At 43.8% G+C, this 15,954-nt stretch overlaps 1 protein-coding gene across 3 annotated transcripts in view; it reads right to left on the bottom strand.

The window, feature by feature from the left end:
• Positions 1 to 15,954, bottom strand: part of mta1 (metastasis associated 1) — a 76,661-nt gene that overhangs the window by 42,104 nt on the left and 18,603 nt on the right. For all 3 annotated transcript variants that reach the window (XR_010032017.1, XR_010032018.1, XM_063184598.1), the window contains exons 2-3: positions 5,824 to 5,891; positions 3,634 to 3,727 (exon numbers count right to left, since the gene is read on the bottom strand). Coding sequence is in view for 1 of the 3 variants with exons in the window: in XM_063184598.1 (XP_063040668.1) it covers positions 3,634 to 3,727; positions 5,824 to 5,891 (162 nt within the window). In the remaining 2 variants the exon portion in view is untranslated. The remainder of the gene's footprint in view (positions 1 to 3,633; positions 3,728 to 5,823; positions 5,892 to 15,954) is intronic.

Genomic DNA, 15,954 nt, shown 5'->3' on the forward strand with positions numbered 1-15,954 from the left:
CTGGGTATGACAAAAATGCTTTGAGGGTACGTGAGAGAAAGGAACCACTGCTCTGTGAGATGTCTGAATGCTGAGATGTGGAATATAGATAGACCTACAGACAGCCATCTCACCAACAGAGAGTTAGCACTGGGAACGTGGAGGTGAGGCTGGGGCTACTGAGCTGAGGAATGAAGAGTTGGCCTTAGCAAACTGTGCTCAGGCCTGTCAGAACACAACCAGGCCGGCTAACTAGGCAATTGTCTAGGTCCCCAGTTTCTTTTCTTTTCTTTTCTTCTTTTTCTTTTCTTTTCTTTTCTTTTCTTTTTTTTTTTTTTTTTTTTTTTTTTTTTTATTTTTTTTTTTTTTTTCTTTTTTTTTCTTTTTTTTTTTTTTTTTTTTTTTTTTTTTTTTTTTTTTTTTTATTTTTTTTTTTTTTTTGTTTTTTCTTTATTTTTTTTTTTTTTGTTTTTTTTTTTTTTTTTTTTTTTTTTTTTTTTTTTTTTTTTAATTTTTTTTTTTTTTTTTTTTTTTTTTTTTTTTTTTTTTTTTTTGTTTTTTTTTTTTGTTTTGTTTTTTTTTTTTATTTTTTTTTTTTTATTTTTTTTTTTTTATTTTTTTTTTTTTAATATATTTTTTTTTTTTTTTTTTATTTTTTTTTTTATTTTTTATTTTTTTTTTTTTTTTTTTTTTTTTTTTTTTTTTTTTTTTTTTTTTTTTTTTTTTTTTTTATTTTTTTTTGACACACACAAGGGGGCCCCATGGTCAGGGGCGGTTTTAGGAAATCTGAGGCCCTGGGCAAGAAACAATTTTGAGGCCCCCTTTAAATGATTACCGTAATTAATAATCGGATAATGGATAATGTATGCGGGCAGTGGCGTAACAACGGAACCCATAAGCAAGATTGTCTAGGTGGGCCCCATATTCAATCAAAAATGTATATAGCACATGATCATACATAACTGTCATTCAGTGTGCTAAAGAGTAAGGAAAAAGAAAGAGAAGAGAGAAAAATATATAAGCTAAAGATAGTAATAACCTAACACCAAAGGCAATGAAAAGGAAGCTGTTTTTAATTATTTTGAATCATGCAGTTTGGCAGGTCTTATTTGGACACTACTGGCCCCAGCAGGAAGCATAATGACTATGCCATTTCACCCTATCTGGATTTGACCCTAGACACTACCAGAGAAGACCTAAGTCCTAAGGCATCTAAGGATGATATTGCTCTAGCAAATCTACAATAGCCTATATTTAGGGCCCAAGGCATTTAATGACTTAAAGACTATCAGGACTGCTTTAAACTCAATTCTCAAAGCAAAACAAAAAACCCTCACTGCAGTGGTACCATGGTAGCCAGTGAAATGACCGAATACTGGAGTGTTGTGATCTCTTTTGCTATTTAGAATTCACAGAACTGTGGATAAGTTTCACCTGCCTGAGTGACTTTTTGGGAATGGCTGTAAGGGCAGGCTATTACAATAGCAAACTCTGCAGGTAATAAAGCATTAATTTCTCCCTAAGGTGACAAATGATTTAGTTATGCTGTTGATGTGAGCATTCAGCCTGCAACACGTGGGAAATAGCCACAGACCCACACTCGTTCCACAAATGGGCAAAGAAGATAGAATGACACAATTCGCGGTAGAGGGTTGATTACAAACGAAAACTTAAAAAAAAAAAAAAAAAAATGGTGATGCGCCCCTTGAACGAAAACATAGCACAACACACCGATGAAAACACAGTCACGAGTCGACACACCACGGTGCACCATAATGCACACTGCACTCTTGAGCCAGTGAACACTCAGTACAGAGGAAAGGGGTCTGAAGTAGATACTGTTGTATTTCAGAAACCGAAATAGGCAACAAAAGAGAAACAACAGGCACCTTGCGCCAACTGCGCGTGCACACATCTGTTGAAGAGTTAACAAGTCCCGTCTCTCTAACTAATAACTATCGCTCACAACTCTGAAGTGATAGCTTGCTTCGTGACGTGATATAACAGCTAGACTACAATAGCCAAACTTCCGTCATGCTAACCAGAAATAAATGCAGCGAACCGACATGGAGCCGACATTAGAGCTATCAACTTTTGACTATAGTTAGCCTACACCGAATGACAACAATGCGTGAAGTATGTCATGATACGGTATCAAAATTGTGCTGCGGCGGACATCATGATTGAAAGGAATAAACCCCTACCGTGCCTTCTTTGTAGCTTCTGTACAACATATCTTCTGAATATCCACTACGTTCATGCTAGCACTGACGATTGAAGTGACTTGGTCATTTTACAAATCTGTCTTGAGGTAGGGGAGCGCGGGGCAAAGTTACGCCGGGTAAGTTGTAACACGGACTTTTTATCAAGATGCACAAAATCATGTTCTGCCTACTTCCATAAACAAGGTCAAGAAGGCATGCTACAACATAGGCAAACGACCGAGTCACTGACAACCATGACCTAATGTGGCTTATTATCAAGAAAGGACAAGCTCCCACGCATCAGCTCTCTGGGGCAGGCTGACATTCGAAATAACGGTAGATTGCCGATGCAACTGGCGCTCTCTCCAAACAGCCAATAAGACTGTATTAGGCTACTACCGGTATAATGTATCCACAATTCAAGGCCGCAATGTACAAGAAATAAAATCAATTAAAATCCACTTAAATATCGTTCTTATATGGTCCTTCATTCATTTGAAACATTTATTTGTATAATTCTACCACCCATGTGACCTACAGTTGCTAAAAGTAGCCTACTATTAATTTTCTTGTGGCATAATGTTGAGTTCAAATTTAAGTCCCACCGTCGTGCTGAAGTGTGCCACTGGCTATATATACAACGTGCTTTTGTCAGAAGACATGCTCTTCACACAGGTCACGCGAGTGCCTTCAACTTGTACTGAATGATATATTGCAATTCGCGCAGGAACCGCTACTTTGCACTTTGGGGGCCCTACTGAGATTCAGGGCCCCGAGTGCCTGAATATGCATTCCACGTGGAGTTGACATAGGGGATGACGGGGCCCCTGGAAGCACTGGGCCCCGGGCAATTGCCCGATCTTGCCCAATGGTAGAACCGCCCCTGCCCATGGTAATGAGTGATTATGTACGTGTATTCAATCCCCAATATTTTGAGGAGAAGATAAGGGGCCCTTGTCATTTTTTTACCTAGGGCCCCAAATAGCATGATCCCAGCCCTGACTCTGTTTCAGGGACACTGATTCATTGGGGAAAAACAAAAACAAAAAACTCTGCCGATTGTGCTGCTATTGTTAGAACCAAATTTCACAACAAAAATCATTCAGGTAAACAAACAACAAAAAAGAGCAATCTGAGGACAGGTCTCAACCAGCTCTGCATGCTGGGATACATTTCTCTACTTGTCTTTCTGTTTGTCTCCCTCTTCCTCATGGCAGACAGCCAGACACCAAACATGGTTAAAGAAAGAAAAAAAAATCACGCACACCCCTCTCAAAAGTGGGTGCAGGACTAGAAAAGTCGCATGGAAACAGAAATTAAGTCTGCAACTGTGAGCTCCCCTTTCGCTTAATGTGACGTTTCAGAAAAGTGTCATTTAAAATAAGAGAAACGGGAGCTTGGTGTTGCGCACCCCGAAACATGTGAATGGTGGTGGGTGGGAGACACTCACGTGCATGTTTGTCGGCCAGGGCGATCAGTGTGCTGGAGATGTCTCTGCGTCTGTAGAAACACACCACCTTGGCCTCCACATTCCCGTTCGCCGTCTGTGAAGCCGCACACACACACACACACACACGTCAAAAAAACACCCACGACCACATGGTAAGGAAACATGAGCACTATACAGGCACACTGTATGACGAGCGCAAATATACAGGTAGAACTTGTCATTCACTCGCAAGCATATACAACAAGCATGTATGCACGAAGGCACAGATGCAAGTGCGCCGCACACAGATGCAAGCGGATGCACACACACACTTACAAAAATAAATGCAGACATAAACATTCCCAACCATAAACATGGAAGCCTCGACGGGCTGGTTTTATGTCAGGCATGAAAACGGGTCAGGGGTGAAAAAGGTGAGAAAGGTGCGGCATGGCGCGTGTGCTGCAGCGGTGCGCACGCATGTGTGGTGTGCAGTTGCCTTTTTGGGGGATAGTGTTGTATAAGAGTCATACTAGGGGGGTCTGGGGGCATGCTCTCCCATGGGAAAAAATTTAGCTAAAACCGTCTTTAAATGATGAATTTTGAGCATATTGTAGCGACCCAGGGACAATGAACATAAGAAGAACTGACAACCATCTTTGTTACTTCATGATTGTCATGCTGTTATGTCTGATGAGGGGGGCAGATAGATAGATAAATAGATAGATAGATAGATAGATAGATAGATAGATAGATAGATAGATAGATAGATAGATAGATAGATAGATAGATAGATAGATAGATAGATAGATAGATAGATAGATAGATAGATAGATAGATAGATAGATAGATAGATAAAATGGGTTTTGTTTCTCAGCCTTTAAAAAAAATAAATTCCCCCTTGACCTCATCATAAGCTTCCCATCACCCCATTGACCTCATCAAAACCCTGCCAATGCCCCCCTTAAAAATAAAATAGACTAATGTCCCCCAATGGCAACTAAGCAGCACCTCCTCCTCTCAACACTATCCAATGTCCCCTCAACGCTTGCCTGGTTGTGATCTCGTTTGAACAGTTAATCCTCATATTTCAGGCCTAATACAAAAAAATCTTTGTCACAGTTTGGATAAACTACTGAAATGTTATCCAAACTACTCAAATTTTAGTCTATTCACCTAGTATATCTGTTTCCCTATGAAAAAAATTATAGGAAAGCTCCAACTTTGACCGTGAAAAAAACAGTTTGACCGTGTTCCACTAACTATAAATCGGTAGATTTTTAATATGTATAGATGTAGGCTACCAAGGGATTACAAAAAACGTGGCATGATTCCTATAACAATTTGACCGTGTCAAACGATTGACTAAGTTAGGCTTCACTCTTTCTCCCTCTCCCTCTCTCGTGCGTGCTATAAGATGCTGCAGCATATGATTCGAAGCATGATGTTGGAAGCCTAGCGTAGCCTACATGCGCTTCTTCTCCGTAGTGCCTAGATACTTTCGCTATTTCGTAGCGCACAGATCCGTTAAAATAGCCGTCAGGAAAACGTGCCGTAGGCCTACCCAAGCTTTCATTAACGGAGCTATTTTGAGAATAAATACTTTTTCACGTGGGCAGGGCAAATGCGGTTTTAAATTATTAGGAAAAACACCTTACCCACTGTGGCTAGTATCCACTCACTTCTCATCGAAATGCTTGCGTCTTGATATCATAACAAGTATCATGATCTCAAGCTACCTCTCTGGGAAACGTGTAGACTATCTGTGACAGATCGTTTGGACATTTGCTTATAATCAGAGATGTTCTAGAACTATAAAGAAAGATATTTGATACAACTACGCCAGACCCGCAGAACAAAGTGGCACCTGTTATAAATTGTGCTTTCACAGAAAAGTATGAAGGGCGGGACTTAGATTGTGCTCGTTCACGTTATTGGCTGTGCCGACAGCTACAAATGCTGTGATTGGTCAAACGTCATTGTCAGTTGTGGAATCTCTTCTGAAACTGAAGTTTTCTGCGGTAGAGCGCTACTTAATGATACAGTAAGTTGGCGCTACAGTTTTCTCCTCGCTTGACACCCCCCCTAATTTTTTTCTCCTCGGATCTACACGATTCACAGAAATGACCCATTTTGATTTCAAAACGACGAATTTCGCCGAAAGGTGAGGGATTTTCATGCCTGTTATGTTGTAAATAAAGCCTTAGTTACCTTGTTGAGTTCTTCTATTCGCCTGATGAGCAGGGGGTTACTGGAGGAGTTTTCAAAATATACATAATCTAGAAGAAAGAACACAGAGATTAGACATATGTCAGGAGCAGATCACATCCAGCTGAATGCAAATGACTAAGCCTTTAATTTAGAATGAATCATTTCATTTGTGGGATTTTTTCCACCTAAAAGCTCCTCCAAACACAGGGGTGATGATTCAGATGTCTTGACTCCACACAACAACAACAACAAGCAGCCCGATTGGCAATCGTTATTGTCGCAGCATGTGACCATTGGGCCATTGCTTTTTCACCCCAAAAGGTATCCCTCTGGTCTGACCGAAACTGTGTCAATGAAATAGTTTTTACATTTTTACGTCATGTAAGAAATTGAAATTTTCAATGAAAATAAATACAACATTTAAGCCCTTCTTCCATCACGAGGGGATTAAAGGTGACGCATTAGACAGAAAAAGAAGCATTGACGTAGGGGGGACAGTGAGCGCTGGCATCTCTACCCCTGAAACACTCAATGAAAATAAATAAATAAATAAATACACAGAAAATCGGCAGCACTCCTCTCACGAGTGGATTAAAGGTGATTATTGGGAAAAGAAAAGCTGAAGAGAGGAGGATGGGGGAAGCGAAGATAGCGATGAGAGAGCCACTGGTGTGTGTCTCTCTCTCTCCGTCTCGGTCTCCCTCCCTCCCTCCCTCTCCGTCTTGCTCTCCCCACCCTCGATGGCTCTGGAACAGCAATTAGAGGTGTACGCGGGGCGTGGTCTACTGACACGGCGCTTCGATTGAACCCTTGGAGTGCACAAACCCATTACTGCTTGGCCAAGCAAGCAAACACGCACACGCACCCAATCCCCATCAACCAACTCCACCTTCCTCTCCTCCCCCACCACCATGCACACACACCCAATCAACCAACTCCTCCTCCCTCCGCTTCCCTGCAGCACCTCCATCAACTAAGGGCCAAGCTTCAAGCAGCAGGGTGACAGACTAACAACAGCAGTAAATGTTGATCCTCAGATCTCAATGAGACATGGATGGATAGCCACAAAGACTTGAGCATCCCAGACACAGACAGCACACGCACACACATACACGACTGCCTAACAGTTATTACAGCAGTTATTACAGCAATTATTACAGCACAGCCCAAATTGTGTTTAAAGGAATCTCCAACAGTAAACCAAAAGTCAAGAGACACCGCACACTGCTTACTTTTCTTAACTTTATTTCTTGGAGCGAACAACGCGTTTCGCCCAATGCGTCATCAGGTTCGCTCTATGCCAAACCCCCATTACCCAGGTGTACAAATAAAGTGCCAAATGATCACATGATTCTTTGCTACCAATCTTGTGCATAGTCTCAAAACCCATCCCCACAGGTGCGTAAAGTAGGTAAAACATGATCAGTCCATGCAGGCCATCACAACAATATTTTTCACATTGATGTCCCCATGCAAAGGCTATATACAAAGGTAACACAATTCCATCAGTTACATTCAGATAGGTCAATAAATACCACAGAAAATAGTCATAATGTTGCATATTCATCAATATTACACAAATCCAGTAAAATTAACTCAGATAGGCCTAGAAAAATAAATCCCACAGAGTTAAGGCATAGCATCATGTCTTCAAGTCATCTATATTAGAAATGTAAGTCAAATATCATCAGTAACATTCCACTTCATAATACAATTCATCAGCTTGTACAACATCTAAATACACATTCAATTCACAAAAAAACACTCAACTCCTGCTTCTCATTTAATCCATGAGGTTCAACAGTATTCAATTTGTGTATCCAGTGTGCTTCTCTTTTTAACAGTTGTTTTATCAGATCTCCACCTCTTGGATTTGGCATCACCCTCTCAATACCCACAAACCTTAAAGTTGTAGCAGAGCCATGGTTTCGGTCCTTGTAGTGTCTGGCTATTGCATACTCCATATTGCCATTTCTAATGGAGCTTTATGTTCGGCGATTCTTAATTTTAAGTTCCTCTTTGTTTGACCGATATACATAAGGCCACAAGGGCATTTTAGCATGTAAACTACATGGGTAGAGACACAATTGATAAATTGCTTAATGTTTGTACTTCTCGCCTGTGTGAGGGTGGGTGAAGGTTTTTAGTGTCCACTGTGTTGGAGCAGTGAGCACACTTTTCCACACCTATAGTTACCAAAAAGAGGTTTGGACAGTCAGCTGGTTGTACTGGAGTAGGTACTTCTTGGTACATGGAACTGACCACAAGGTCTTTGATGTTTTTTCCCCGTTTAAAGCAGAATCTGGGTTTGTCAGGTAGGTGATTCAGACTCGGGTCGCATTTCAGGAGTTTCCAATGTTTATTTATAATTCTTTTCACCTGTTTGGAGCCAGTGGAATACTCAGAGACAAAAGTGACGACACTATCAGACGTCTTGGGAGCCGGATTCAATAATTCACTCCTATTTTTGTGGGAGGCCCTCCCCCTCGCCTGGTCAATCACAGTTTCATCATACCCTCTTTCTCTGAAACGTTTTGTCATGTCATTAGCTTTCACCTCAAAATCCTCATCATTACTGCAGATTTCTCTTTAGTCTTACAAACTGACCATATGGGATATTTTTTACAATATGGTCAGGGTGGAAACTGGACGCATGAAGGATCGTATTTCTGTCAGTCTCCTTCCTGTAGATTGAGGTTTCAAGCATGTTGTTATGGAGAGTAATTTCAAGATCAAGAAAATGAATTTTGGTAGAGCTGTACTCCATGGTAAATTTTAAATTAGGATGTGTGTCATTGATGTATTTATTAAAAAGGCTTAAGTCATGTTCAGAGCCCGTAAAAACCAATAGAATATCGTCAATAAAACGTTTAAATATTAAGAGGTTATCTTTAAAGGGATTATTGTTAAATATATGCTTCTCCTCCCATAGCCCCATAAATAAATTTGCATAGTTGGGTGCAAATGGGGAACCCATACTTGTGCCTTGAACCTGTAAGAAATATTTGTTATTAAAGAGGAAATAATTTGATTTCAGAATAAACCTGGTCATGTTTAATAGAAGTTCAGTAGGCAGGCCATCATCCTGTGATTCAAGGTAGTGGGCCATGGCTTCCAGACCACCTTCATGGGGGATGTTTGTGTACAAACTCTCCACATCAAATGTAACCAGATAAACATTATCAGGGATGGTGATGTTAGACAATAACTTAAGCACATCCCTGGTATCAGAAATGTAGCTAGGGAGTGTTTTAACAATATCTTTGATGACAACATCCACAAATTGACTCAGAGGTTCAGTTAGGGAATTTTTACTGGCAACAATTGGTCTACCAGGAGGGTTCTGTAACCTTTTGTGGACCTTAGGCAGTAAGTAAAACACAGGTGTGACAGGATGAAGAACTCTCAAAAAATCATATTGGTTCTTGGACAACCACTTATTTTCAATGGCATTATCAAGTAAGATGTCTCTTTCTTTTATGAATTCATCCAAAGGGTTTCTTGACAAATGCTGATAAAAATAATCATTATTCAGTTGTCGCAGAGCTTCAGCAGCATAGTCTTTAGCATTTTGAACTATAATCGCTCCACCCTTATCTGCAGATTTCACAACTATATCAGTATTGTCCTTTAATTCTTCCAGTGCCTTTCTTTCCACTTTAGTAAGATTCCATTTCGTGTTGTGTTTGCCTGATTTCTTGGTTAATGCATTAATATCTCTTTCCACAAGTTTACCAAAAGTGACCAAAGTAGGATTCTGGCTACCTGGCGGCATGAATGTAGACTTTTTCTTTAATTTATTCAAGGAATCTAAAACCACATTCCTAGTACCAACAACAGTAGCAGGTTTATCATGAAAAAATGTTTCAAATGCAATTGTCTTAAAAACTTAAACTGGTCAACCTGGATGTTGAAGGCATTCAATTTATTTGTAGGAACAAAGGAGAGTCCCCGACTCAACACTCTTGTTTGTGTAGTCGTAAGAGGATAATCTGAAATGTTTATCACCGTATGTTCCGTTGTAGACTGCGGGTCACTCGATTTGGATCTCGGCTTCCGTTGCCCCCTCCGCGTCTTTTTCCTCGTTGGCCTCTCCCTCTCCCTCTCCCTCTCCCTCCTAAAAAATGATCATCAGTGGAGGAAGCACTTGTGTGGCCTTGGTCTGAAGTTTCGGACTCGCTTGTGAGTAGCAGGTCTCGATTGGGTCTGCGCTCTGGTGGTCTCCCATAACGCCGCGGGTGCGCAGCAGGTTTCGGAACTCTGGGTTTGTCTTTGCGCTTCCAGTTGTACACCGAGCCTGTTCTATAATCCTCTGCGTCCCTTTCGAATTTTCTTATTTTGTAGGCCTTGAGGTCTTCTTCGAATGTCTTCAGTTCAGTTTGTATTTCCATTTCCAGATTGGAGAGTTGTGGCGCATCAATGTCTTTTAGTGTAGTCTTCAATTCGCTTATGTCGTTTTTTGTTTTCTCAACATCTCGCTTCGTTTGTTCAATGATTAATAAAGTCAGATCCAATGAGCACTTATTGAGTATTTTCTCCCAGTTCTTCATAAAGTCGGGGTCATGGTGTCCGAGAGTGGGTCTTTTGCTCACCCTTAGTCCTCGGGGAATTTGTTTTTTCCTCCAATATTCCGACAGTGCAACTCCGTGCCATTTCAGACGAACACACTTCTCCAACAGTATTAAAGGATGTGCACACTGATGCCTACATCTCAACACGTACAGTCACAAGCATCGCAGAGCACATTGCAGACATAATACATGCCTATGGCGCTCAGTACTTCTGAATGGTGTGTTGTGTTTCTACCAAAAGTCCCTACCACAGCAGTTTTCTTCACAGTAACAAGCTGTGGGTCTAGGGCCACGAGCAGGCTCGGCTGGCTGACTGGCTGCTGTTTCGCAATGTTGCTGCTCTAAACCAGAGGCAGTGATTCTTATCTCAGCCGGTCGCTCGCTTGTTGGCTCGTTCGCTCGCTCTCTCACTGGTGGAAAATGATGTTGTGTGATTTCGTATGAGCTAATGCGGTTTAGCTAAAGTGACGTTTGTTTGACTTTTCATCTTCTTGTAGCGAGAGTTGGGGACACCAATCAGCCAGTTCAGTGTTGCTCTAGGCCTACTAGGCCTATATTACAGAGCTGCTCCCGTACTCCATTTCAAGTCTGCTGTAGCTCAACTGCATTTTCAAGTTGTCAAGAAATTAACTTTTTTTGTCCCTCGGAGCACTTACTACCACTTTCTCTTCCCCCTCAACTCATTTCCAATTTCCTGCTAAACCCAAACATGAACTACTTTTTTGACCAGACACAGTTCTGTCATTTTGGCACTGCACCACTTAAACCATGATTTGGGGAGGTCAATGGTTAGTCTTCCCAGTAGTGGTTTTGCCAAAACTTTCTGAGGCATTTCGCACATCATTGTCAACCGAACCACAAAGCAATCAGCAATCAGCATCCTCACATCCACACAGTTCCCGCTCTTCATGGTCGCAATCAGCTTCCCATTTTCCCCCATTAGCCAAACTGGCTGACGACAGCGTAATGGTTCGGATTACGATTCCCTGGCTTGCGGTGGCGGTGGCGTAGTGGCAGTATCGTGGTGAGCTCCTGGCAGTGCCACAGGCACTTGCCTGGGTGCCTGGCTGGCGAAGGAGTGCCGTTTTGGGCCTCTCTGATTAGGGCTGGGCAAAACAAAAAGCAAGTGAGTCAGAATGCGAGCCAGCTAGCCTAGCGCCAGGCTACCAGTACCCTGTACCAAGAATGACAAGTCGCTTTGGAATAAAAGCGTCAGCCAAGTGCAATGTAATGCAATAGTTGTTGATTTAGTTTACATGCTAAAACACGACGCCTTCATTCGGAGTGCTTACCACGAGTCATTTGTACTAAACGGAATCAGCCAATCGTCTAACAGTAAACAGGGCACCACGATTCAACTTTTACTCCCCCAAAAGAGCAACTCTAGACTAAAGCATGGCTGAGGGCTTAAAGGGGGCTCACTGTATGGTCAGGGACAGACATCTGGCATTTGTTTCAATGGCCTGTACTGTATGTTTCTCAATGTCACTTTCTAAAAATTCTCCAAAACCCTGCCAAGTGAACCGTACAATTCCCCCACTCCATACTGTAAACAAAGTTAAAAAGGACGATGAGCTCGGTCAACGGGTCTTGTTTTCAGCATCCCTCCCACCACCACCACCACCACGAGTCGCTTATCTTCCCGGAAAGCAAAAGCCCAGCGTGCTTGCTTCTTATAGACTTTGAGCTGCTCGATCTGAGCATCCCAGTCATTTATCCTCTCCTCTCATGAAGCAAAAAGCTCAGCCAGTGTTTCCCTCCTGACGCGAGACGCTGAGATGTGAGAGTTTCGACGTCAGTATTTTTAAAGTGTGTGTTAAATGCAAATGAGAGAGGAGGGAAAAAAACGATTTGGACGAATCGAGGTCACTTGTCTCCACTTGTTTCTAATTAATGAATTTTTGGTTCAATTCTTTTTTTATTTCTTCGTTTGCGTCGAACTTTGTTCATGCACCACACGATTTCCTGCTGGGCTATAAAGTCAGAGGGAAAGTTGGTGGGGTTCACTTCTTTTTTTTTTTCTCCCTCTCCGTCTTGCTACTTTTTCATGCAACACAGAGTCAGTCCTGCTTTTGAGCCTCCATCAGGAATTCCCCTTCTGCGGCACAAGCCAAAGACTTGGCTGACGCTCACACACACACACACACACACACACACACACACACACACACACACACACACAGACGCGTGCACACACGCATGCACACAGACACACTCACGCGCACGCAGACACACACACACACGCAATCACACACACACACACATGCGCACACACGCGCGTGCGCAGACACACACACACACACACACATGCACATGCACACGCACGCGTGCACACACACGCCGTTTCAAGACACGGTACACACAGAGGTCTCCGGCAAGGCGCCTTCCATTAAGAGCAAGTCTAGTGAACCCTTCTCTCCTCTCCACTGCGTTAGTCAGGCCCCAGAGTCCCTGGGTCTGGTAGCCAGCTGACCAGAGATCTGGTCAGTCAACCTCTAAACTGGTGGATGGAGAGAGAGAGAGAGAGAGAGAGAGAGAGAGAGAGAGAGAGAGAGAGAGAGAGAGAGAGAGAGAGAGAGAGAGAGAGAGAGAGAGAGAGAGGAGAGAAGCAAGCCGCAATGGGTTGCTCTTTCACCCACGGCGTTAGGAATGGAAAACAACTCCGAGCAGTACGTGTACACATTTAAACACTCGCACACGCACGCACGCACAACACACACACTTGCATAGGAAGCAATACAGGCAAACACACACACAAAGTCTAAAATACACAGACGGAGACCGACTGAGAGACAGACAAACACACACATGCAAACAAAAACAAAAAGCACACAAGCACAGCCTACACAGAATAAAAAAATGTGGAATGTACACAGCTTTATGTACAGCACCAACTGAGTTTAGAAAAGGAGAGGGAGAGAAGCATGCATGCACGCACACACTAAACATACACACTGCACCCACTCGCAGAGGAAGCAATACAGGTAAACACACACACACACAGACTAAACTCACACACAAACAAAAACAAAAAACACACAAGCACAGTCTACACAGAATTTAAAAATTGTGGAAATGCATGTATGTACAGCACCAACTCAGTTCACCATATTCATGTTCCATTCACACATCCTACACCCCCCCCCCACCACCACCCACCACCCCTCCCTCCCTCTCTCCCTCTCTTTTCAGCCCTTCTTTCTTTCCATCCCAAACCCCCAGATGCATCGCAGATTCTTATCTTCCTTCCCAACCAATCCCCTCATCCCTCCATCCTTCTATCCCTCCATCCGACCCGCTGGCTGGGCTCCAAGACCGCGTTGTCAGTGGGACGTCTCCCAGAGCTTGCACGCAGCCTGGCGGGGCGTCTGCCCTTAAACCACACACACATGCGCACGCGCACACGCACACAAGCACACACACACGCGCAAGCACACACAAGCACACTCACACGCGCAAGCACACACAAGCACACACACACACGCAAGTACACACACGTACATACACAAGCGCGCAAGCACACACACACGTACACACACAAACATTAACACACACACACACACACACACACACACACACACACACACACACACACACACACACACACACACACACACACACACACACACACACACACACACACACACACACACACACACAAATGCATGCGTACATACTACATGCACACACACGCGCTTAAATAAACACACACACACACACAGCTCCAGGATTACACCCTCACCCCCCACCTAGATGGACTCCTGCCAGAGTGCCATACCTCACCTCACCTCACCTCCCCTGCCTCCCTCCTGCTCTGCCTGCCTCTCTCTCGTTCCTTCCCTCCTACCTACCTACCCCATTGTCATCCTTGCCCACTCTCTTTTCCTGGTTCTCTACATTTGTTCTCAACTTCATTTCCGCTCTCTCTCATCTCTCCATCCTTTCCGTCTTTCCCTCAATTTCTACCAAATTTCCATTCTGCCCCTCCTTCCTCATCTGTTCATTTTCCCATCCTCCTCATCCTCCTCTCTTTGCCTCAACCGCCTGCAGTGAGACCTTCATCTCTCTCCTCCCCTCTCTTCCCTCTCTCACTTTGCCATTCCATGATGCTCCTTCTGCTTTGCTCAGCTCCTCTCTTCCTCCGCATCTCCCCTCCTCTATCCATTCCATATCCTTCTGCTCCTCTCTTCCTCCGCATCTCCCCTCCTCTATCCATTCCATATCCTTCTGGTCCGCTTTTCCTCATCTCTCCTCCTCTATCCATTCCATATCCTTCTGGTCCGCTTTTCCTCATCTCTCCTCCTCTATCCATTACCTTCCTCCTCTACTCAGCTCCTCATATTCTCTCCTCTATCCATTCCATATCCTTCTGCATCTCTCTCTCTTCTCTCCTCTATCCATTCCATATCCTTCTGCATCTCTCTCTCATCTCTCCTCTATCCATTCCCTTCCTCCTCTACTCAGCTCCTCTCTTCCTCCTCATCCTCTCTCCTCTATCCATTCCATATCCTTCTGCTCCTCTCTTCCTCCTCATCTCCTCTCCTCTATCCAGTCCCTTCTCCTCTATCCATCTCCTCTCTTCCTCCTCATCCTCTCTCCTCTATCCATTCCCTTCGGCTCTGCTCCCCTTCACTTCTGCTCTGCTTCCCCCTCTAGTCCCTCTCCCATTGCCCCCCCCCCCCATCAGCTTCTCTCCTTCTATCCTCTTCCTGCTCTCCCTCCTCCTCATTTTCCTTTCATTGCTTCACCTTCATTCCCCTCCATTCAGCTGCCCCTTCTTTTCTCCTCCTCCTCCTCCTCTCGTATTCCACCTCTTCGTCCTCCTCTCCTCTTCCTCCCCCTTTTCATCCTTCTCCTCCTCCTTTCTTCTTCCTCCTCTCCTCTTCCTCTCTTCTTCTTCTTCCTCCTCTCCTCTTCCTGCCCCTCTCCTCTTTTCTTCATCCTCCTCTCCTCTTCCTCCTCCCCCCTCTCCTCTTTTCTTCATCCTCCTCCCCTCTTCCTCCTCCCCCCTCTCCTCTTTTCTTCATCCTCCTCTCCTCTCCTTGCCTGCTGCTCATCTCCAGTTTCACAGCACATCCTCACTATCTCTGCTCGCAGTCAGGCCCCATGTTATCCATACCTACCTCGGGCAAGACACCTACGCATGCGTACGTGCACACACACACACACACACACACACACACACACACACACACACACACACACACACACACACACACACACACACACACACACACACACACACACACACACACACACACACACACACACACACACACACACACACACACACACACACACACACACACACACACACACACACACACACACACACACACACCTCATAACCCCTGGGGAAAAGAGGCGGAGCAGACTTTTCGGGGCTGGTACAATCATGGCTCAGCGTCCTCCTAGCTAGCACCCGTCTTTAAATACACACAGATTTGAGACTTGCGCTCGTCCAGACTCTACAGAAGACTTGTGTGCTGTGCTCGTCTAGTTCTGTCTCCACTGTAGGAGTCGGTCCTGTATCTTGTGACAAAGCCGTACGTGTCCTGTT

The sequence above is a fragment of the Engraulis encrasicolus genome, chromosome 19, assembly GCF_034702125.1.
Source record: "Engraulis encrasicolus isolate BLACKSEA-1 chromosome 19, IST_EnEncr_1.0, whole genome shotgun sequence".
Classification (NCBI taxonomy): domain Eukaryota; kingdom Metazoa; phylum Chordata; class Actinopteri; order Clupeiformes; family Engraulidae; genus Engraulis; species Engraulis encrasicolus.